The sequence below is a fragment of the Terrapene carolina genome, unplaced genomic scaffold (genome assembly GCF_002925995.2).
Source record: "Terrapene carolina triunguis isolate 2854851 unplaced genomic scaffold, T_m_triunguis-2.0 Scaffold111, whole genome shotgun sequence".
NCBI lineage: Eukaryota > Metazoa > Chordata > Testudines > Emydidae > Terrapene > Terrapene triunguis.
In genome coordinates this window covers 460496-484220 of record NW_020664462.1, presented here as the reverse complement: position 1 = coordinate 484220, position 23725 = coordinate 460496, and the positions used below count along the sequence as shown (strand labels likewise).

Here is a 23725-nt window from a genome sequence, read left to right as displayed (position 1 = left end):
TAAAGTAAAATAAAATGTATGATGTGGATCAAATTCCTATGTGCAGTCCAAAGCCACACCAGACGGGGTCTTTAGGACCGTCCCTCGTTCTGACTGATGACTATTTTAGTCCTTTTATATACACCCCCTTTACCCACCTACATAAGTACCAAGATTAGTGTAAATCTCCCTTCTTCCACAAGGATGAGCAGGTTACCTCTTAGAGGCAGAGAATACTTTGCTTTTATTTACATACCACATTTCATGAGAGGTTGACAAAGTGCTTCACATAGATGAGTTTTAGCACCATTTTAGAATTGCAGAAACAGGCACAGGGAAGTTAAGGAACTAGCCCAGGGGTCGGCAACCTTTCAGAAGCAGTGTGCCAAGTCTTCATTTATTCACTCTAATTTAAGGTTTCGTGTGCCAGTAATACATTTTAAGGTTTTTAGAAGGTCTCTTTCTATAAGTCTATAACTAAACTATTGTTGTATGTATAGTAAATAAGGTTTTTAAAAAGTTTAAGAAGCTTCATTTAAAATTAAATTAAAATGCAGAGCCCCCCGGACCAGTGGCCAGGACCCGAGCAGTGAGAGTGCCACTGAAAATCAGCTTGCATGACGCCTTCAGCACACGTGCCATAGGTTGCCTACCCCTGAACTAGCCCAAAAGTATGTGCTGAGTCAGTGGCCAAGTAAAGGAGCAGAATTCAAGGCTCCTGAATCCCAGTCCCTTCCTCTAACTCAGTCAGAAAAAAGTCTATTCATCCACCCATCTGGAAAAAGCAGATATTTTTCCCCCCATAATCACCAGATTATGTCTGCTATTCATTTGGGCTGGCAAATTTTCAAAAGCAGTAGTGAATGATGCCAAACCTGTTTGTAAACACAGACAGTGAAGAGTGCTCCTGCAGCAAGAGACTAAACTTCTCCTCCCCCCACCCAAAGGTATGCAAAGCACAATTTGAAGTGCTAGAAAGGCAGTACAGTCTAGTGGTTAGAGCACAAGACTGTCAGACAACATGGATTCTATTCCTCATTTAACCACTGACATTATGGGCAGCACTGCTAAGTGATTTAACCTCTGTGACTCAGTTTCTCCATACAGAAAGTAAGGATAATATTCCCCCCCCTTTATACATTTATGAGCTTTGGGGTGAAAATATTTAGCGTATGTAGTAACATTTAATACTCGTCTAGCACCTTCCATCTGAGGAGGCCAAAGCACTTTACAAACATTAAACTCCATGATACCAGTTCCTGGGAGTTAGGAATGTTAAGTATCCCCATTTTACAGGCTGGAAAATTAAGGCAGAGGATAAGTGATTTTTTCCAAGATCAAACACCAAGACAGAGGCAGAGTCAGGATTAGAATCCAGACCACTTCACTCCCAGTCCCAAAGTGTAATCATTAGATGTTGCTTAGTTTAAAATGCTGTACAAAAAGTTTTAAGAGGCCTAACACCATGAAACCCACTGTCTGCTTATTGTAATATTTATGTAAGGTGCAACCATTTGGTCTGATGCTTATAGACACTTACTTTCTACCTGACCACCGTCTGTGTGAGGTTTGCTTTTTGGTTCCTGGCTCCCAGCCTTTGCATCATCATCATCATCCAGTAGGGGGATATAGTCTGTTTTACCCACTGTTTCTCCAACCACATCATCAAATTTCTCTGCTTCCAGGGTGGCAATGAAGTCTCGTTTCACTTCTTCCTCAATTTCTGCTGGTGGTTCTGTCAGAGCATCCGCAAGACTGAGATTGTGATCAAAGTCAGCCATGCTTTAGCACCTCTGTAACCTGAAGAATGAGAAAGATCATATTTTTAGTAAGAGATCTACTACTACTAGGAGATTGATGCTGGCAGCTGTGTTTACCTGCCTTCACGGTGTTGAAATTCCCAGATGCCCAGAAAACAAAATTAAAGACAACACAGTTCTCCTGAATCAAGTGGTTGTACTGTATGATCCACATTGAACTTCATGTAGTGTTTGCAATCAGATCATAAAACAAAAACTACTAGATGGCTAGCAACTAAGAATTAGCCTTACATTTTGTTCTCTTGTGTCTCCTCCAGAGCCGAGAGTTAATTCAGTATCCTCAGCAGCAGAAAACCAACTGACACAAGGCAATCTAGTTCCTGGGCAGGACTCCACCTAGCCTCCCCTATGGAGATTATGTTTTACATAATCTCTGGTGTATACCTTAAACCTCAGCGTTGCTTTTCATCTCTTCCACACAGAGGTTCTGCAGCATGCTGCTGTCCTCAGCAGACCTGGCTAGTAGCAGTAAACTTTCGCCTTCCCAGCATTTATGTTGGAAGGCAAAGCGCTAATAAATTAAATGCTAAAAATCTCAATGCTCCTAGTTTAATGACTCAATAAGGTAATTGATTTTCCAATCCTTTCCCCTTATGTAGATCAGTGTTCAATGTAGCTCTCTGAGACTCAGCAGACAACCTATATTAATCAACCCACCCGATTACTGCAGAAGCTCTTTGGGTACACAGCAAAGATCTCTTTGTGGGGTGGATTCCTGGATATTAAAAGAGATTAAAAGAGAATGCACCAATGAGAGGCAAGGGGGAAAAAGTTGAGCTTTATTGTTCAACAGTATCTTCAAATGCTGTTTTTTCCAGACTAATTTTTAGACTGTTCTGTACTACAGAAGTATTGAAAGTCCCATTCATATGCCCTGTCCATCCAAAGAACGTCTTCAAGCATGGCCAGAAATAAAAACATACCACAGGGGTATCTAAATGGGGACATTTCAAACCCCATAATACATTCAATTAAGTTTACTTCAACTTTTTAACCATTTACTGTTAAGTACTGAATCCAGATTAGCTTCAGATAGATTTGCTCCACATTTAGAAGCACGGATAATCTGTGCAAAAAGTTGCTGCTCTTTTAAAGATTTAGTTCTCCCTTTTTAAAAAATCCAGTAAGCTATTTTTTTTTTTTTAAAAAGCAGATATAAAAGACAAAAATGAGGAAGGGAAAAATGGAAAAGGAAAAATGAGTACAAGTGTAACAACAAAGGTAGAGTTCAACCACCGCATTTACTCAACATATAAAATTTATTATAAAGTTCATATGCCTAAGCAATATAAGGTCATTATGCATTCTGTCAGACAAGACCCATTATGGCTGACTAAAATGGTACTTATATCAGTCAATATTGTAACAACTCTGTGGCCACATAGGACTTAAGAATTGTCACTATGCTGCTCACCATAGTTTTAAGGCAACAGCATAACCCAGATCCTCCTGCACCAAAAGTGTATATGGCTTCTGACACACAGAAATCCTGACTCCAGCCAGTGGAGTGCAGTGTTACAGATACTTCAGTATAGTCCCATGTTTTCAAGAGACTGCTATTTACCCAATTATGTTCAAGCAGGCACTGGAAAGTTTGAAGATTTTAGCCAAAATATTCACCTTTATATAATAGTACCCCTTTTCCAGCATTTGGCTGTTCAAGGAGAAGTAGTGATCTTTTAAGTGTACAAAGCTTTAATAGCTATTTTTTATAAAGCTGAAAGCCTTTCAACTTCAGATTTTTGTTTTCTTTTAGCTCCCAGTCCCTTGCCTACTGTCACAATGGACAGTGAAAAAAATTGAGGAACAAGATTTGGTCCAGGTCCCATGTTTAAAGGCTTACGGCATTTAACTATTTGTGGTCAAGTTTTCAGAAGCACCTAATGGAACTTAAGATCCTAAGCATACTATGTCACTTATGAAAAGTTTACTGTGGTATTGGTCCCAGCCCTGATAGGTAACAAGATAGCAGACCTTAAAGTGATGTAATTTCAGCCACCACCTTGCTTTATTTCTACTTCAGCAGACACTTGAGGTTAGCTGCCACTGTCTCAGGAAAAGTTAGACCTATAAACAAACACTTTAATCCTTTCATTTGAAAGCCGACATGAAGCACTGGTTTTCTGACACTATAATCTTTAAGTAGCAATTTAAGGGATAGCCATTACTAAAATCATGTCACAAAACTGAAGTAACAGAAGCAAAATTATAGTCGGAAAGTAGTTATAAAGTCCAATACCCTGCAGCAGAGTTAAGGACCATAAGGAATGTTTAAAAGTATATTATGAATAAAACAAAACAAAAATCAAAACAATTACACGTGTACCCCGATATAACGCAACCCGATATAACACGAATTCGGATATAATGCGGTAAAGCAGTGCTCGGGGGGGGGGGTGTCACACTCCGGCGGATCAAAGCAAGTTCTATATAACGCGGTAAGATTTTTTGGCTCCCGAGGACAGCGTTATATCGGGGTAGAGGCGTGTATTAGTCCACTCCTAGATGGAAATGGTAGAATTGTCAATAATGCAGAAAAGCCAAGTGTTTAATAAATATTTCTGTTCTGTGTTTAGGAAAAATCAGATATAGACCTATCATGATGATGAAACACTTTCCTTTCTAAGAGGAGGATATTAAAGAGCAGCTGCTAAAGTTGGACATTTTTAAGTCAACAGGTCCAGATAGCCTGCATTCTAGAGTTTTAAGAGAGCTGGCTGAAGAGTTTGCTGGACGATTAATGTTGGTTCTAACTCTTGGAACACTGGGAGAGTTCCAGAAGATGGGAAGAAATCTAACGTTGTGGCAATATTTAAAAAGAATAAACAGGATGACTGAGGTAACTAAAGACCAGTCAGCCAGATACTGATCCCTGGCAAGATAATGGTGTGATGCTCTGTACCTTGGGGGGGGAACCCTACACCGCCATGTTCATCTTTATAAAATGGATTGTGTGGCATCCAATGCAGTTTGTCATGTTGGGTGTCTTCGGAAGGCTCATGATTCACTGAGCATGGTTGTTATAATGATGTTATAGTAATTGTCAACTAATGCTATAGGTTATAAATTTCATGTATGTAGTTATGAGGCTGAAAATATATCCTCATGGCTTAAAATAAACCCAGGCAAAAACTCTCCAAGAGCAGAGAGGCAGTTCACACCTCATCAGGGCAGGTATGGGACAAACCCAGCCCAGCCTCACAGGAACAAAGGACGCTGGCCTAGGCAGCAACAAAAGAATCTGTTAGACTCTCGAGGGAGTCACCCCCCTTCCCTTGGTCAGCTTGGAACTGTGATGAGGTAGTGCTCACCTGACTCTGATAGGGGAGCCAAGAGGGAAGAAAGGACATGATAAAAGGGAGAGACATCTATAGACATCATCAACAGAACATGGCAGTTTCAGAGTTCAGGAGCTGCTGCTGATCACAGGTGTGGCTGGTAAGTGCCACCTGTTACTAAAGTTGCCCACTTTCCATTATAAGACCCTGTTTTCAGTTGCTTATAAAACTTTGCCAAATGAACCATCTGGACTGATATTTTATGTTCTGGGTTTCTGCCTCAGGCTTTTAATTTCAGCCAAACTGGTTCAGCCATTTCTGAGAATGAAGTTAGGGAAAAGTAACCATCATTACTTGTGCAGTAATGATGGTTCTTCGAGATGTGTCCCCCGATGGGTGCTCCGTGACCCACCCACCTCCCCTCTACTTCGCAGCTCTTGTCAAGGACTTTGTGGTAGAGAAGGAACTGAGGGGGGTTTGCCCACGCAGCACTGGTTAGCCTCGTGGCAGAGCATGAGGGCAGGGACAGCGCATGTGCAGGCTGAACGGACACTGCTACCAAAGTTCTCCGATCAGCAGCACAGGGACGCAAATGCACCTACAGTGGAGCACCCATAGGAACACTACTTGAATAAGAAATAAATTTTACCCATGTTAAAAAGTTCTGGCAACCCTTTGATAACCTCTAGCGCCCACATGCTTTGGAGTAGGGACTTGAAATTTGGCAGAGGTAGTCTTTTGCCAACCCAGTGAACATCTGCCCAAATTTGGCCAAGTTATAAGCCTGTGAAAGAAATCGCAGTTCACACATGATCAGTTGAAACTTTGATTCTAGCAGCTAAAATTTCAGAAGATTCTGTCCTCAGTAAGCATGCTCAAACCTCTCACAGCTCCTAGTGCTGACCAGATTGCACATGTGCCATCCCCACAGAGCAGGCTCTTCAGCCCAAGGCTTCAGGGTCAAAGCCAGTCTTTCCCTGTAATGGTTGCTCCAAGCAGTTCCAAGCCAGGATGGGGCTGGGCACTGGAACTGAGAACAGGGAGCCTGTTTCTCCTGTGCTCTCAGTGACTCCTCTTCTGCTATTCAGGCAATGTGGAAGAACCACTACATGATCTGAATGCAGGAGGTCAGGAATAGATTGGGACACAAGGTCTGGAGCGGGATTGAGAAAGGAGACTTTGGTCAATTTGGAAATGCGGTGAGGTAATGCTCACCTGACTCTGAAGTGTGTGGGGGGGAAGGGGGGGAGAGGGCAAAGCCAAGAGGGAAGAAAGGACATGATAAAAGGGGGAGACATTTGCCATGCTCTCTCTCTCTCCACGTCCATCTACAGACACCACACCAAGTGACTGAAGCACTAATCAAAGTGGAGAGCCTGCCTGAAGAGCAACCAGCCAGCCTGTGGTGAGAAGCATCTAAGTTTGTAAGGGCACTGAAAGTGTTAAGACCAGCTTAGAATGCGTTTTGCTTTTATTTCATTTGACCAAATCTGACTTATGTTTTGACTTATAATCACTTAAAATCTATCTTTATAGTTAATAAATTTGTTTGTTTATTCTACCTGAAACAGTATGTTTGGTTTGAAGTGTGTCAGAGGCTCCCCTTAGGATAACAAGCCTGATACCTATCAATTTCTTTGTTAAATTGACGAACTCATATACGCTTGCAGTGTCCAGCAGGCATAACTGGGCACTGCAAGACGGAGGTTCCTAGGGTTGTGTCTGGGACTGGAGATATTGGCTAGTGTCATTCGGTTGCACAACCCAAGGATCAGCTTACATGCCAGAGGCTCTGCGTGAACAGCCCAGGAGTGGGGGTTCTCACAGCAGAGCAGGGTAAGACTGGCTCCCAGAGTCAAGGATTGGAGTGACCTAGCAGATCACCGGTTCAGATAACATCAGAGGGGAACGTCACAAATGGACTGGCTGATATGGGACTTGATTAATAAAAAATTAAAGGAGGGGTACTGTCATTAATGCAAATCAGCATGGGTTTATGGAAATCCTGTCAAATTAACTTGATATCTTCTTTTCAATGAGATTACAAGTTTAGTTGATAAAAATAATAATAATGATAGAATATATTTAGACTTCTGTAGTCATTTGCCTTGGTACCACACATTTTGATTAAGAAACTAGAATGATACAAAATCAACATGGAACTCTCATTAAATGGATTAAAAACTGACTAAATTACAGGTCTCAAAATGTAACTGTCAACAGGGAATTATTTTCCAGCAGGTATGTTTCCAGTGGGTCCTGCAGAGATTGGTTCTTGGCCCTATTTAACATTTTTATCAATGACCTGGAAGAAAACAAAATCACCACTGAAAGTTTGCGGATGACACAAACTGTGGGAGTGGTAAATAATAAAGAGGCCAGGTTACTGTCGGAGTGATCTGGATCGTTTGATAAGCTAGGCGCAAGGCAACAATCTGTATTTTAATATGGCCAAATGTAAATGTATACATCTAGGAACAAAGAATGTAGGCCACATTTACAGGATGGGGGACTCTATCCTGGGAAGCAATGACTCTGTCAAGGAGGAGTAGAGAGGTTATATTATCTCTGTATTTAGCACTGGCATGACCATTATTGGAACACTGCATCCAGTTCTAGTAACCATAGTTCAAGAAGGATGCTAATAAATTGGAGAGGGTTCAGAGAAGAGTCACAAGAATGATTAAAAGATTAGAAAACATGCTTTGTGGTGGTAGACTCATAAAACCATAAGGTCAGAAGGGACCACAAGGGTCATCTAGTCTAACCCACTGCCAAGATGCAGAATTTGTTGCGTCTAACCATGCAAGACAGATGGCTACCCAGCCTGCCTTTGAAAACCTCTGGTGAAGGAGTTTCCACAACCTCCCTAGGCAGCCTGTTCCATTGTCCTACTGTACTTACAGTTAGGAAGTTCTTCCCAAAATTTAATCTAAATCTGCTACCCTGTAGTTTGAACCCACTGCCTCTTATCCTGCTCTCTGTGGCCAGACAGATCAGCTTTTCTCCATCTTTTTTATGGCAGCCTTTCAAGTATTTGAAGACTGCTATCATGTCCCCCCTTAATCTCCTCTTTTCCAAACGAAACATACCGAGTCCCTTCAGCCTTTGTTCTTTCCATCCCCCTTTGATCATCTTTGTCGCTCGCCTCTGGATCCTTTCCAGTTTCTCTATGGCCTTTCTATACATTGGTGACCAAAACAGGACACAGTACTCTAGCTGAGGCCTAACCAGCGCCAAGTAGAGTGGTCCAATCACCTCCCGTGCCTTGCACGCTATGCCTCTTATTGCAACCTAAAATTGCATTTGCTTTTTTTGCAACAGCATCAAATTGTTGACTCATGTTGAGGTTGTGATCTACCACAACTCCCAGATCCTGCTCAGCAGTGTTGCTGCCAAGCCAGTTATCCCCCATTCTGTATTTGTCACTTGGCTTTTCTTACATTTGTCTTTGTTGAATTTCATTTTGTTGTCTATAGTCCAGTTCTCCAATTTATCAAGATCAATTTGAATTTTAGCTCTATCCTTCAAAATGTTGGCAACCCCCGCCACCCCCGCTGTGTCTCATCTGCAAATTTGATCAGTATGCTCTCTATTCCTACATCCAGATCATTAATAAAGATGTTAAACAACACCGGTCCAAGAACAGATCCCTGTGGAACCCCACTTGAGTCCTCCTTCCAAACTGACATAATTCAATTAATAGCTATTCTTTGTTTGCGGTTGTTTGCGTAATACTATTAAGTGGATACGTAATTGGTATTTCCGCTGAGCCCACATTTCTCCAGCTTACTTATCAGAATGTCATGTGGGGCTGTGTCAAAAGCCTTGCTAAAGTCCACGTATATTATGTCCACAGCATTCCCCCTATCCACCAAACCAGTTACCCTGTCAAAGAGGAAAATCAAGTTGGTTTGGCATAATTTGTTCTTAGTGAATCCATGCTGGCTGCTGGTGATGACCCCTTCATCCTCCAGGTATTCACAAATTGAATGTTTTAGACATTGCTCTAGTTACTAGAGTCTAGTAGCTTCCCAGGTATCAAGGTCAGGCTGACTGGTCTATAGTTCCCCAGCTTATCCTTTTTCCCCTTTTTAAAGATGGACACTATGTTAACCCTTCTCCAGTCTTCCAGCACCTCTCCTGTCATCCATGAATGGCTCCAAGATTCTTCAGCTAATTCCTTCAGCACCCTGGGGTGAATAGCATCAGGCCCTGCTGACTTGAATTCATTCAAATTAGTCAGAGGATCTCTGAGGTGTTCTTATCCTGATCTGCATCTCTTCCCCTTTATTGTCTATGGTAACTTTACCAGTCATCCAGTCACATATCTTTTGTGACAAGACTGAAACAAAGTAGGCATTGAGCAGTTCTGCCTTCCTATCACCTTCCATTACCAGCTTACCTTCCTTCATTGAGCAGCGGACCCTCACTGTCCCTGATCTTTCGTTTTTGGTAGACAGAAGGAGCTCAATCTATTTAAAGAGAAGATTAAGGGTTCAGAGTCTATAAGTAGCTATATGGGGAACAAAAATTTGATAATGGGCTCTTCAATCTAGCAAACCAAAATACAATGGTTGGAAGCTGACCCTAGAAAAATTCAGACTAGAAATAAGGCGCATTTTAACAGTGAGAGTAATTAAGCACTGGAACAATATACCAAGGGCTGTGGCAGATTCTTCATCACTGGCAATTTTTAAATCATGATTGGATGTTTTCCTAACATATAGGCTCTAGTTCAAACAGCAATTATTTCATGGAAGTTCTATGGCTTGTGTTATGCAGGTGGTCAGATTAGATGAGTTGTTTTCAACGTATGGTCTGCGGACCCATGGGGGTCCACAGACCATGTCTAAGATTTCCAAAAGGGTCCACACCTCCATTTGAAACTTTTTAGGGGTCCACAAATGAAAAAAGGGTGAAACCCACTGGACTAGATGATCACAGAGATCCAATCTGGCCTTACAATCTATGAATGACAGAATTGGGGCTAGAAATGCACTCTATTTACAGATGGAAACCTGATTCCTGGCATTTGTTTGTAACCATGACCGTTCACAAAGTATACCTCATAGGAGTCACAGACTTTTCATTCCAGTAATACTATCTTCTATTCCAGATCAATGCCAATGCAACAAGTCCCAAGACTCGTAATTTCATTTTGTGAATAACCATCAATTTGAACAATTATTTATAGACCAGTCCCAAAAAGGGCTCAGCCCTCTGTTTTTACACACTTCCATGTGTTCATGACCACACAGTCCTCTGAGTACACACTGCAATCAACTGTTTATCACAATACTAAAATATTTCCACCAGCTTGCAGTTTTCATTCAGCCAGTGAAGACATCGGCATCCTTTTTATTATTTGTATTAGTCTCAAAGTCTTGAGTTATTTGTTAGCAGAACTTCCTGTCAGCAGCAGAGTTTAGAACTGCCCAGAATAGTAAATCATGGCCATCCTCCTACTCAGATGGAAACTATTACTGACTTGAAATATAGGCCCTACTAACATTCATCTGCCCTTCTATAATAAAGGCTGAGTAAGCATCTAAAGCCAACTCCAGATGGCCTGCAAACCAATGTGTCCCCATATCTGTTGGATTGTAAGAGCAGCCTCGGTTTATGTCCAATCCAAACATTTCAGAAACAGTTAAGCAGCCATTGTTCCGTGGAAATATTTTCTGTTGCTTTCCTTCAAAGCCTGCCTAGTCACACACTCGCCAGAATGATAACTATTTACACTACTGAGCCACCACAATAGAACAGCATCTAATCAGAGGCAGAAGCTGCAGCATAGGTGGTGCTTAGAGAAGCAACTGTTTATAATGCTTAGGGCATCATCTGGGATGGTCCCGTCTAGACTAAGTTCTAGCGATATTGCATCAAAAAAGATTGCATGATCCTCATTTGCAAAAGAATGGATGGATTGGGTCAACCTAATATCCATTAAATAGGATGGAGGATTTAGCACATTCAAACCTATACAGCAAGTGAGGCATTACAGAAACTGACTTTCTGTACTCTTATGGGAAGTAAATATCCTGATGTTTAATTTCATAAGTTATGTGGTAGCTATGCAACATCAGCACAACTAACTGGAAGACTTAAGTCATGTTATTGGAACTTAATCTAAAATTTATCTCTAATGGAGTCTCTGAAGGCATAGCAAATTGGCAGACTGATGTGCCAGCACAAAACTATCCTGTGGCAATGGGCAAACCTCAAGTGGTTCTGAGGATCTCAGCCTACTTCCCAGCCAAGAAAGAATCTTGAAATTCACTTCAGAGGTTTACTTCCTCAGTTAACTCAGGAGATGGCTTCAGAGTGACAGGTGACACCATCCCCCTTGCCCTAGGAGCACAGCAGTAGCACAAACAGCACTCATTCCTGCTCAGCCTTTCCCCAGCCCTTACTGTTACATGCTCCTTTCTCCCACTTAAGGCAGCATTCCTCAAAGGTACAAAGCAGGTTAGCACAACTACTAAAAACTACAGAAGACCTACATGTATAGGTGTTATTTACACCTTTGTAAGTGCCCCTCATACCAGCGAACTCTGTCTCATGCAGGGAGAAATAGAAAGCATTACTCACAGATGCTGCAGTCCATCATTTTCAGGTTTCTAGGATACTCCATCCCATCCTGACAGATGATGACCTAGCCTCAGTTATTCACGCTTTTGTCACTTCTGGGAAGGACTACAGCAATGTGATATACCTGGGCATGAAGCCTTCAAACACTTCGGAAACTTCAACTAGTACAGAACACTGCAGTGCATCTCCTCAGCAACCCAGGCTACCGTGACCACATCAAATCTGTCTTCCACTCTGTACACTTGTTTCCCACAAAATTTCTAATCAAGGTCTCAGTCTTTATCTTCAAGGCACTTCACGGCCTGGCCCAGGATATCTAAAAGATTGCCTAAAGCTCCAGGATGAAGAAACTGGTCGACAGTTATACTCTGGCACAATGAACTCTTTATAATAAGGGCATATCTCATCTGTAGTACAGGAGACAGCGCTTTCTCAAGCCTGACAGACTGTGGAATGAACCCCCCCAGGAACTAAAGACCATCACAAACCTTAACACCTTCTGCTCCAAGTGCATGGCATATTTCTTTGACTTTGCCTTCTCACAAAGACATAGCAACATATATATTTTTAAAAAAACATAAAACCCTACCAAAACATGACATTTCACTGCACACACTTCTCTCCCGGGGGAGAGGATGAGAGTACAAACAACATGTGACTGATGTGTAGTCACATTGCTTATCACACTACTGGAAGGCACTCAGATTTAAAAATTGTATTAAGATGATGTTTAAAAAATAGTGAACAGTACAGAGTTTAAGCATAGAAGTTTCTGGTTATCAGGGAATAACGTACAGATTATCGAGGGTGCGAAGTTCGGTTTAAGATCAGGTCTCGTAAGGAATACATAATCTGCAATATCCCCGATTGGGGGTAAAAGGTTGATGGGTCAAAGTACAGACGTTGAGATATGAGGGTATGATGTTCATATAATGGCTATGTTCAGGTGTGGAGTATAATGAGTGGATATGATGATGAGGATGGACTAATTGATGAGTGTGGTATAAGAATCTATGTAGAATAGAAAATAGAATATATGTCCTGCACGCTGCACATTCCCTCTGTCTGTGTAACCCCTTGCCAGCCTGTGAGCTTTTCACTGATTCACCCTTGGTAGCCTCTCCCTGCTCAGCCCCCTAGGGTCTTTGGGGTTTTACATCTCCTTTGATCCCAGACTAAGCCTTGGGAAAAGTAAACCATTCTAGCCTAGATGGACTGAGATAGTTTATCTCCCACTGATGACACAGCCGTTATCTTAGCTGCTTTGAAGGTGTGTACCTGGGCCTCTTATCTTCGCCATAGTTTCATTTCCTGTGGGTTTTCCCATTTACAGCTTCCTTTAACACAACTCGATAGCAAGTAACCCCTCATAATCAGACAGAGGCTTGCACCATATGTTTCATTAAAAATATATATATATTTTTCAGTTCATCACACCCCAACTCATTTTATTTTGCAACTCACCGAGCTAGAGGAGCAGAGCAGCTGAAGGAAGATTGTCAGTAGAATTGATTCTCGTGTACCATTCCTCTCCAAACTCTCTGTATGCGGAGAGTCTTTATTTAAATTATAATATCACAGTCAGATCAAGACTCAATCCCCTTCCCCATCCACAAACAAGACGATGAAAAGACAGGTGAGACAGAGCAAGGGTTTTCAGAAGGCATTTTTATGGGCACTATATAGTAGGCAGACTATTTACATCTTATGTTGAATACATATGTTTTCTGTGCACAGAAACTTGCCTCCTACAGATTTTGGCAAAGGAAATATTCTTCTTAGGGAAACAGACTATATATTACAAACACCACCCTCTGTCAGCCATGTAATGCAGACAGCAGACTGCCTGCTGAAGTCTGATCCTTGTAGGAATCCACACTGTCTCCAGCTATGACAGACACTGGAAGTGAGCTTTTCACAACCATCCAGATCACTGCTTTGAAATACAGCAGCTTTAGAAAGGATTCACTGTTCTTATGATTTGTAGCAAATGAACTTTACCCCTAGACTAGAATGGGAGAAGATCTGACGTGGGAAGCTAGTGATGGTACTTGGATTTGCTAGTATTTACACTCCCCAGACCTCGCCGAGCATGAACTTTATTTTACTCTCTCCTGTCCATCAAGGGATTCAATTAAGAAGCTCTTCCTAAGGTCAAACATTTCTTTTGTTAATCTTCTTTGGGCATGTCTACAGATTTCCCCCAATGTGAATTATTTAGGCATAAAGCTGCTGCAGTTAGTATATCACTTGTCTATATGCTTACTTGGCTCCTTGCATCGCCACTGCATATACTCACCAGAACATAAGAACATAACATAAGAAAGGCCGTACCGGGTCAGACCAAAGGTCCATCTAGCCCAGTATCCTGTCCACTGACAGTGGCCAATGCCAGGTGCCCCAGAGGGAGTGAACCTAACAGGCAATGATCAAGTGATCTCTCTCCTGCCATCCATCTCCACCCTCTGACAGACAGAGGCTAGGGACACCATTCCTTACCCGTCCTGGCTAATAGCCAGTAATGGACTTAACCACCATGAATTTATCCAGTTCTCTTTTAAACTCTGTTATAGTCCTAGCCTTCACAACCTCCTCAGGTAAGGAGTTCCACAAGTTGACTGTGCGCTGCGTGAAGAAGAACTTCCTTTTATTTGTTTTAAACCTGCACAAGAAGTGCTTGTTTTGATGCACAGTGCAGTGCACTATGGGTAGGTAATTCCAGTCTGCAACTTGCCACCATTCAGTACACTGTCTTTTGGGAAGTTTGCATAATGGGACAGAAATGAGTCATGCTGGGATGACTGAGACTGCAGAGTTAAGTTCCCATCATACTACTTTCTCAACCCCATAATGCCATCTTTACCCTATAATTTTTACTCCTATTTTGAAAATCCCACAAACACATGAGGGACTTGTCACTGTCCATCATTTCTGACAGAAGCATGGAGCCTGCACACCTCTGCACTATTGTCATGAGCATTGCAAGCACAGTTCACATGATCCTCCAGTATTTGCAGAGCCACAGGGAATGTGATGATTTCCTGAAGGGCAGATTGCTGTGGGACACAGTGAGAACTAATTCAAGGTTGTTGGTGGCGTTCACAGAGCAGCTGTTGGGCCCGAGAAACAAGCACTGACTGCTGGTTTCACAGCATAATGCAGGATTGGGAAGACTAGCAGTGGCTGCAGAACTTTCAGATGTGCAAGGCCACATTCCTGGATCTGTGTGCTGAGCTCACACCTCCAGCACAAGGACACCAGAATAAGAGCCGCACTGATAGCGGAGAAGTGAGTGGCGATCACACTGTGGAAACTTGCAATGCTGGATTGCTACCAGTCAATGAGAAATCATTTAGTTGGAGTTGTAAAATTGATTGTGGGGGCCATTGTCATGCAAGTTTTCCGGGCCATTAGCGGTCTCCTTACACAAAGGACTGTGACTCTCGACAATGTGCAGGACCATAGTGGGTGGATTTTCAGAAATGGGGTTCCTGAGCGGTGGAGAGATAAACGGCACACACATCCCTATTTTGGCACCAGACCACTTTGCTACAAAGTACATCAAGAGAAAGGCTACTGTCCTACGATGATGCTTGTGGATCACCGGGGTTGCTTCACCGACATCAGTGTTGGATGGTAAAGGAAGGTGAATGACACTCATCTTTAACACTGGACAGTACAGAAAGCTACAAGTAGGGACTTTATTTCCCAATCAGTAGATTACTGATGTTGAAATGCCAGTAGCAATTCTGGGGGACCCAGTCTACCCCTTACTCCTATAGCTCATGAAGCCATACACCAGCCACTCGATAGCACCAAAGAAGGATTCAACTACCAGATCAAAGCTGCAGAATGACAGTTGAATGTGCCTTTGGTAGACTGAAGGGGCGCTGACATTGTTTACTCACAAGACTGCATCTCAGGGAGAAAAATATCTCAATGCTTGTAGCTGTCTGATGTGTCCTGCATAATATCTGGGAAGCTAAAGGGGAAAGCCGGACGTCAGGTTGGAGGACAGAGGTGGAGCAGCTGTCTGCTGAGTTTGAACAGCCAGACACAAAAGAGCTCAACACAGAGCTATACGGCTCAGAGAGGCTTTGAAAGAGCACTTTAACAGTGAGCCACAGTAATGCATAGTGGTGTACCGTACTCCACCAGGCCCTGCAGTTTTGGGGCCTGTTAGGAATTGTCTATTGCGTAGTACACATCTATGAATATAACACTGACAATTAACTTAATTTTCTGGTGCTTGCTGTATATTTATGACCACACTTTCTCCCCCCCCCCCCACTGATCCTATGAGTCATGTCATACTGTACAATAACAACTAAGTGGTGTTTTCACTACTGCTAGGCGTTCTGCAGCATATGTTGGGAACTAATGAAGATTATTTTCCAAATAATAGTTTTATTGAATAACCAAAAATTCAAAAATAATTCTGTGCATGTTAAAAGCAAATCCATAAATTTATTAAGCTAATAATGTAACAGAGCTTAGAGTAGGGGAAGAAATATTCATGTCCACGCTAGCTACACATACAGCAACCATGGTTCTCAGAGGTTAGTATATCTGTGGTTGTCCTTAATGTCCCCCTGATACCACATGGAATGTGATTGTAGGGAGCTGCTATACTGGAGTTTTCCATGGACTGCAAAGGGAGGCAAGACTGGGATTGTTGAACCTGTAGGTCTACAACAGTCTGCAGCATCTGTGTTTGCTGCCGGAGAAGCCCGATTACATCCTGATGCATCTCCTTCTCCTTTTCTTGCTGGGACCCCTCAGCCTGTCTCCTGTCTGTTCTCTCTCTCTCTCTCTCTCTCAAGGCTACTTGCAAAACTCATCTTCCAGCCCGTGTTCACAGTCTGATGTAGCACTGGCTTGCAGGAGCTCACTGAACATATCTCGAGACCTCTTCTTTCTTCTCCTTCCCTGGCTCAAGGTTTCTGTGGTATGGAGGGGGAACTTCAAGGCCACAGCGGCAGCTGCTACAGATAAAACACAGAGGTACCATTGTCACTATACTCACAACAGAATGTGAAAGTCAAAATTAAGAACTCTCCCCTTCCCTTACTTCCCCTAAAGTGTTAAACAAGACATGTTTACTAACACTTCTGCTTCGGAGTGTGGCCCACCAGGGGTGAGGGAAATGAGGAGGGAATTACTCGACTGCATGACGCTATGAGTACAGAGCAACGGCACTAAATCCTGGCACCATTTTCCACAGACAGTGGCAATTGCAGCAGATATCTCACTCCTGAGTAACAAAGGCACAGAGCACAGCTGCTGCTGGCATCCCTAAGCCACCTGGGCCCATATGCTGTTAGCCATAATGCCTGCAAAAGTTATGTTCAACTGGCATGAGATATAGCTGCTGATATAGCTCATCTTAATTAATTAGCCTCTTAGAGTTGATATGGCTACTTCCACCTTTTCATGTTCTGTATGTATATATATCTCCTTACTATATGTTCCATTCTATGCATCTGAAGAAGTGAGCTGTAGCCCACGAAAGCTTATGCTCAAATAAATTTGTTAGTCTCTAAGGCCTGGTCTACACTACGGGATTAATTCGGATTTAGCAGCGTTAATCCGAATTAACCCTTCACCCGTCCACACTACAGAGCCAGTTAATTCGAATTAAAGGGCCCTTTAAATCGATTTCTGTACTCCACCTCGACGAACGGAGTAGAGCCTAAATCGATTTTGTTAATTCGAATTAGGGTTAGTGTGGCCGCACACCACCGAATTACTGTGTTTAAATTAATGGGGTAGTGTGGCCGCACACCACCGAATTAATATGGTTAAAAACCGAATTAAGGTGCTTAGTGTGGCCGCGCACAATCGAATTTATACAACCTGTTTCCCAAATTCGAATTATCTAAATTCGGATTAATCCTGTAGTGTAGACATACCCTAAGGTGCCACAAGTACTCCTGTTCTTTTCGCATGAGATAGTGTCCTACCACGGGAGGAAGAAATACGGCTGCCATCCCTAGAAACCTTCAGGAGAGCATTGCAGAGTACCTCCATGGCATTTTCATCAAGATCTCTCAGGAGGATTCAAGGGACATCCCTATGCACAAACTTCTCCATGTACCCCCTCTCCCCCATCTAACTCTAAAGGAGAATGAAAAGCAGATACTCTACCTCTCTTTGTTGTATCGCTACCTCTTCTAGTACAAGTAAATTAATGAAAAGTCAATAGCTGTATCATGCTAAGTTGGGGACATCATCACTTTAAGAGCAAATAAATTGACACTTACCCAAGATTCCTTCACCTCCATCAGACTTGCCTTTGGTCAACTGCAAGGACTGACTGGACTGTGATGAAGTCTCAAACAGGTCCTGGCTGATGGCAGAGTTGGATTCCCCCAGTTACATGTCTCATCCTCCTCTTCCACATCCTCGCTGTGACTCAAGCTCCTTGGAGATATCCACGATGGTGTGCAGGGTGGTGGTCTCTGCCATGTACGGCATGCAGCTCTTTGCAAAAGAGGCGGGCCTGCAGCTTGGCACCAGATCAACTGTTGGCCTCCCTAGCTTCTGATATGCCTGCCTCAGTTCCTATGCTTTCATGCAGCATTGCTGCTTATCCGTCTTACCCCTTCTCCTGCATCCTCATGTAATCTGCTCATAGATGTCCACGTTTCTACAGCTGGTCCGTAGCGGTGCTTGCACAGCCTCTTCTCCCCACAGGCCCAGAAGTTCCAATATCTTCTGCATAGGCAAGACCAGAGTGTGTTTCGAGCATTTAGCTAGCATGCTCAGCTGGCCAGTTGCACACAACAGTGGAGGGATGCCAGGTATGCATGCAAAGATGGACAATCTGGAAAAGGCGTGGGGGTGGAGGAGTGCAACTTCTGGTCTCTCTGACCCCTGTGCAGGGGAGTTCACAACTGTGACCAGAGCAATCAGTGTCAGACATTCTGGGACAGCTGCTGGAGGACTGGTAGGGTCAACATAGGTAACACAGTCTGCATTTGCGCTGCATCAACCTCAGTACCTTGACAAGGGCTAAACAGCACTCAGGAAGGTGGTGTTACTAAGTTGGCTTAATGGAGAGCTTACATCAGTGGGAGGCAAAATTTAAGGATAGACACGTGCACACTCAGATCGACACAAGACTGTTTATGTCTGCTACAAAGTTAGGCTTAGTCCAGGCCTTTTAAGTCGCTGCAGTTCCTGTCCTTTACTCTAGGCTCAGTTTTGACACACTGATGTGATACAACCATTTGTTTTCTTTCAGCGACCCAATCGCCTTTAAAATTAGCATTTAACTACTCACACAGAGTGAAACCTGTGGTTGTAAGAATAGAAACAGCGCTGCCATAGTTCCCATTTCTCCTGTCATAAGTCAGCTTTTCTTAGAATGGGCCACAGCAGGAGAAGTTACCATTGCCTGCTGAAGTATAAGCAAACAGTAAGTCATCCCTCTTTCTCTGCAGCACTCAAAAACCATATCAGTTTTCCCTGAAAAGTGCCTCCAGTTTTGTTTTTTTAAAAGGAAAGGGGTTAAGATATTGAGTACCATTTACACTCCATGCACAGGCAATCCCTATTTATTTATTTCTAGAAAGTATATTAAATATACGACTTACAGCCTACAGTGGGGGGCTTGTCCTATATTACAGACTTATAGTAAGGAATACAGGAATTTGTTTCCCAAAATGCAGGACTTCCTCCGGTTAAGACCCTTAACAAGACAGTTTCAGCTTAGCAGCTGTTAGCACGCATGTATAATTTTGTATAAACACTCATGTTCACAGAAAAGCCCTTCAAAAGGGGTCAATTGAAGTATATTACTCTAGTTCTAACCTTGACAGCATCCTTAAAAACACGAGGCCATTTCATCTGAACACATGTTTTGGCATCTAACAACATAAAAGATTTTGTTCGCATCAGTGATGATAATACTGAATTACTAGATAATTAGATACTGCACAAAGCACACTGAATTGGCTTAAAGCAGAAAAATCTGACATACCAGGCATAATACTTCACTGCTGACTTCAAATGGGCATTCAGGACCGAGCAGGACCCAGATCTAAGTCAGAAGTCATGTCATACAGGATCAGGCCTTCCATGATCACAGCTGAGGACCTGAGTCACCTTCAGCCAATACTGGAACATCCTTGTCACTTAGGTTGTATAAATACCAATAGAGAAGATGCATAACAGACTCCTTTCTCTCATATCCAGAAATCTCTTCCTGAAGAAGTTTGGGTTCTTTACCCAAACTCCCACAACCAAACCAAAGGTCTGCCCACAAGGTCTTGTGCAGTGAGAGTTTGTGCTGTGTCTCTCTGAGATCCTTAGAAAAACTAAACCAGTATTCATATTGCCAATAAAAAGATTTAATTTTAATCATGATAAATCAAGGTGGTTTACATCTGTTCAGTTTATCCAGGAAGTGGGAAACAACTTCAGCATGTTTCTTTCACATCAGCTACTAGCGCAATCCTACAAATTTTAAGAAAGTCAGCACTGAGAACAACCACTGCTATAAGAAAGAAGCTAAAACTTACATGATTTGGATGAAAGATCCACCCACTTCCAGCTATGAGTTGTCATGTGGCGGATACTTTACATTCTTAAAAGAAACAAGGGTGCAGCATGCAAAGGAATCCTAATGCTCCCTCAGTGCAGGAAACTGGAGAACCTGCAGAAGCATGTGGCAATGCAGATATGCTTAGTCCAACTCCATAATATCCTCATTTTTACAAAACCACAGGAAGTAATATGCAACTCTCCACACTATACGTGCTGTATGCATTATACCACTTGGCAGCACTGCATAAGGCACATACAGAGAGATCTCTGTACAGTGGCCCATCTGATCTGATGAATGAGCATCCATAAAACGAGAATAGTAATCCAAAAGGTGAGAAAGCCAGGAAGCCCCTAGATTTTTTTTTTTAAAGGAACTAAATATGATAGAACACCACATTCAACACTAGTAGCATGCAGTAATAAGATTGCCTTAGTGCAAATCTCAGTTCACTTCTACCTCTAATTAGTGCCACACATCAGATTTTAAATCTAATGTTGTAGCTTCTCATTTTATAAATGTGTTTTCATTTAATGAAGTTGTCATTAATCTCGTCAAGGGACTTTCAAAGCAAAAAAAATACAGCTGGAACCACTATTGTTGCCTCATAGCATTACTGCTCAGAACCATTTCCTCCTTACAAATGTCTGATCAGTAGAGCCCTGCGCAGATACAAAATTTGGATCCGCAGCCAATCTGCAAACATTGTCCATGGTTATCCACAGATTTGAATCTGACTGAAGGTTACTAAGGATGCACTGATGTTACCATCTCTTCTGAGAAGTGACTTTGCAGGGTTCCATGTTTGTATCTCAGTGGCTTTCAGATCAAATGTGCTCCGTTTGCAGTGGGAAAAAAATCTTTTTGCTTGTAAGCTAAAAATTCCGTGGGCCAAATTAAACCCTATTGTATTCAGATTATGCTTTCAGTGACACCAGTGTAATCCCATTGCTGTCAAAGCATTTGCACAAGTGTAAATGATTAAATTTACTAAATTTTTACAAACCCAAACAACTGTTGATTCATAATAGAATCTAGTTCCTCCTTCATTATCTATGTTGGTTAAGCAGGGCAAACAGGGTAAAAAAAAAAAGTGTAAAATTTATTTTTGCCATTGAAGTCAGCCAATCTGACTTGACAGAAGCAGCAGATCTGATGAGTAAGAAGATATGAACAGAACCACCACACTCTAAATGCCACAAACTACGCTTGAAATTCTTACTCAGCCACAGATAAGTGGGAGTATGGACCAGGTGAGAAGGGAGATTGGATAGAAAGTGGCTAGAGAGCAGAGCAGCACAGGAACCCACTGCATCTTTAAGAAAAGAAAAGGAGGTCAGCCAGCCAAGGAGCCCAAGTGTTGCTACAGCTTTTTCAGAAGGAGGCAGGAGAAACTGAGGAATCCAGGTGCTGCTACTCGTGTCTTAGAATGCTATAGGGAGCAAAGTGGCAGGAGCCACTGTTTTTGTCAGCATAGAAGGAGAAGCTGGGAATGGGTCACAGGGAATGGATCACTTGATGATTACCTGTTCTGTTCATTATCTCTGGGGCACCTGGCATTGGCCACTGTCAGAAGACAGGATACTGGGCTAGATGGACCTTTGGTCTGACCCAGTATGGCCATTCTTATATTCTTATGCATTCAAGAAAAACTGTCAGTGGAAGATGGAAACCACCACTCCGAGGCCAATAGGTCTAGATAGAAAAAACCATCTGAGAAAAATGAGATCTGGCTGAACAAAACTCAATATTTTTGTAATTAATTATATTAAATACACCATATGCCTTCAAATTTAATTTGAAGCAATAAAAATAAATTCCACTCATTTCAATTTAGTAGGTCCCTTGCAGAAGGTGGGAAGCAGGATCCATCTTTTAAGTGTGGACATCTAAAACAAAGGAGATTATATATCTCCTCCACCTGACCCTGGACATGGGAGAAGACTTCTGTCAAAAGAAAGGAAATAGCATTGGCTAAGACTGGATAACCAACATGCAGAATTTGGCGTTGGCCATCTAGCAGATCTCAATACTGGAGACTTGACACACTGTCCTGAGACAGTCAGTGCTCCTAGGAACTGGACTTTGATGCTTAAACAGGAGAGGACAATTTCTTGAATGTAGTCAGGGAATGAATACTATGACAGTTGTGAATACTACCTACTGAGTCTTATTAGAGAAAGCTTCTAACTTCAAATAAAATAACTAATCTGGAAACATCAGCCATCTGTGGGAGGATTACTGTCATTGATAGTACGTAAAATGATACCTCCTGAAGAGGTTCAATCAGGATAGCATTCTAAGGAGCAGAATGAGGTTACATGGTCTTACTCTATGACCTGTGGAGCTGGAATAAGGTTGATGCCCTAAGGAAACAATGTTGGAATTTATATAAAACTTCTTTTTCTTGAACAAGCTGAAAAACATACTACAGAGACCTCACTTTTCTACTTAGACACACTTATACCTCCAAAATAAAGCGCTCATGGAGGAACTAAAGGCTATGTTTCACTGGTTTAACATGCTAATTGAACTATGGACTTTGCACCAGCCAGTAGGATAAGCTCTATTTGTTGAGTTTTCTGTCAGGGTTCATGAAAGCAATGATTACTTCATACAAGTATTCATTTTAAACCTATCTGGTCCCGGATGGAGGACTGGTCTTGCAACAGACCTTCTCTATAAAAGAGAGACATCTGAAGATCTGATGCTTGGTTAATCGGGCCTCAGAGCCATAGCCTAAACAGTATTGCTGCCATTCACATCCTTATCTTTAGTATTGTCCTGGGGAACAATGAAAAAGGTGGGAACACAAAGCAGGGACTTTGCCCAGCCTTGAAAAATGTCATTCACCACCTCACAGCCCAAGTCCTGACAAAGAGGCTGTAGGTCATTTTCTCTACTGTTTCCAGCTGCAAAGAGGTTGGTCGTTAGATAGGAAATTTTGCTCCACCCAGCACATGAGAATCTCTCTCTCTCTCTCTCTCTGTGTGTGTGTCTCGGGTAGGGCTGATCATGTTCTTCCCAGTTATTATGAAAACCCTATTGACAGTCATGACCAGAACAGGTCTGTTATCAATTGAAGGAACAGTTTTCAGAGACCTCAATGAATCATTGTACTCTAGCTGGCAGATGCTGTACTCTCTTTCTGGCACCCATTCCATGAACTTAATCTGGAAGACCCCTTTAAAAAAAAAAAATCTAATTGCCTGTATTCACCAGGCATGGGAACTGAGAATATACAGGTGGAACTAGATCTCTGCCAAAGGATGAGATGGGAGAGATGGAGAGGGAATAACCAAAACTGCTGCTGGATATGTATTCATATGAACTCTGGGTCACTGCAGCATGCCTGAGAGGGAGCAGAAATCTCAACAGGCTCCAACAAGAACTGGATTTTTGTTTATTACACCACTTGGTTTCCATTATGACTATCAGGGATGAAGTGGGAATTTTTTGTAATATTTTTATGAATCCTATGTGTGCCACAGTTTCCTCGATACTTT

General features: G+C 42.3%; 1 protein-coding gene across 1 annotated transcript in view; it reads right to left on the bottom strand.

Moving 5' to 3' along the window:
* The window catches only part of LOC112102497 (titin homolog), a 176209-nt gene that overhangs the window by 86199 nt on the left and 66285 nt on the right, over positions 1 to 23725 (bottom strand). The window contains exon 3 of the mRNA XM_029911616.1: positions 1520 to 1779. Coding sequence (XP_029767476.1) covers positions 1520 to 1760 — 241 coding nt within the window. The 5' untranslated portion in view covers positions 1761 to 1779. The remainder of the gene's footprint in view (positions 1 to 1519; positions 1780 to 23725) is intronic.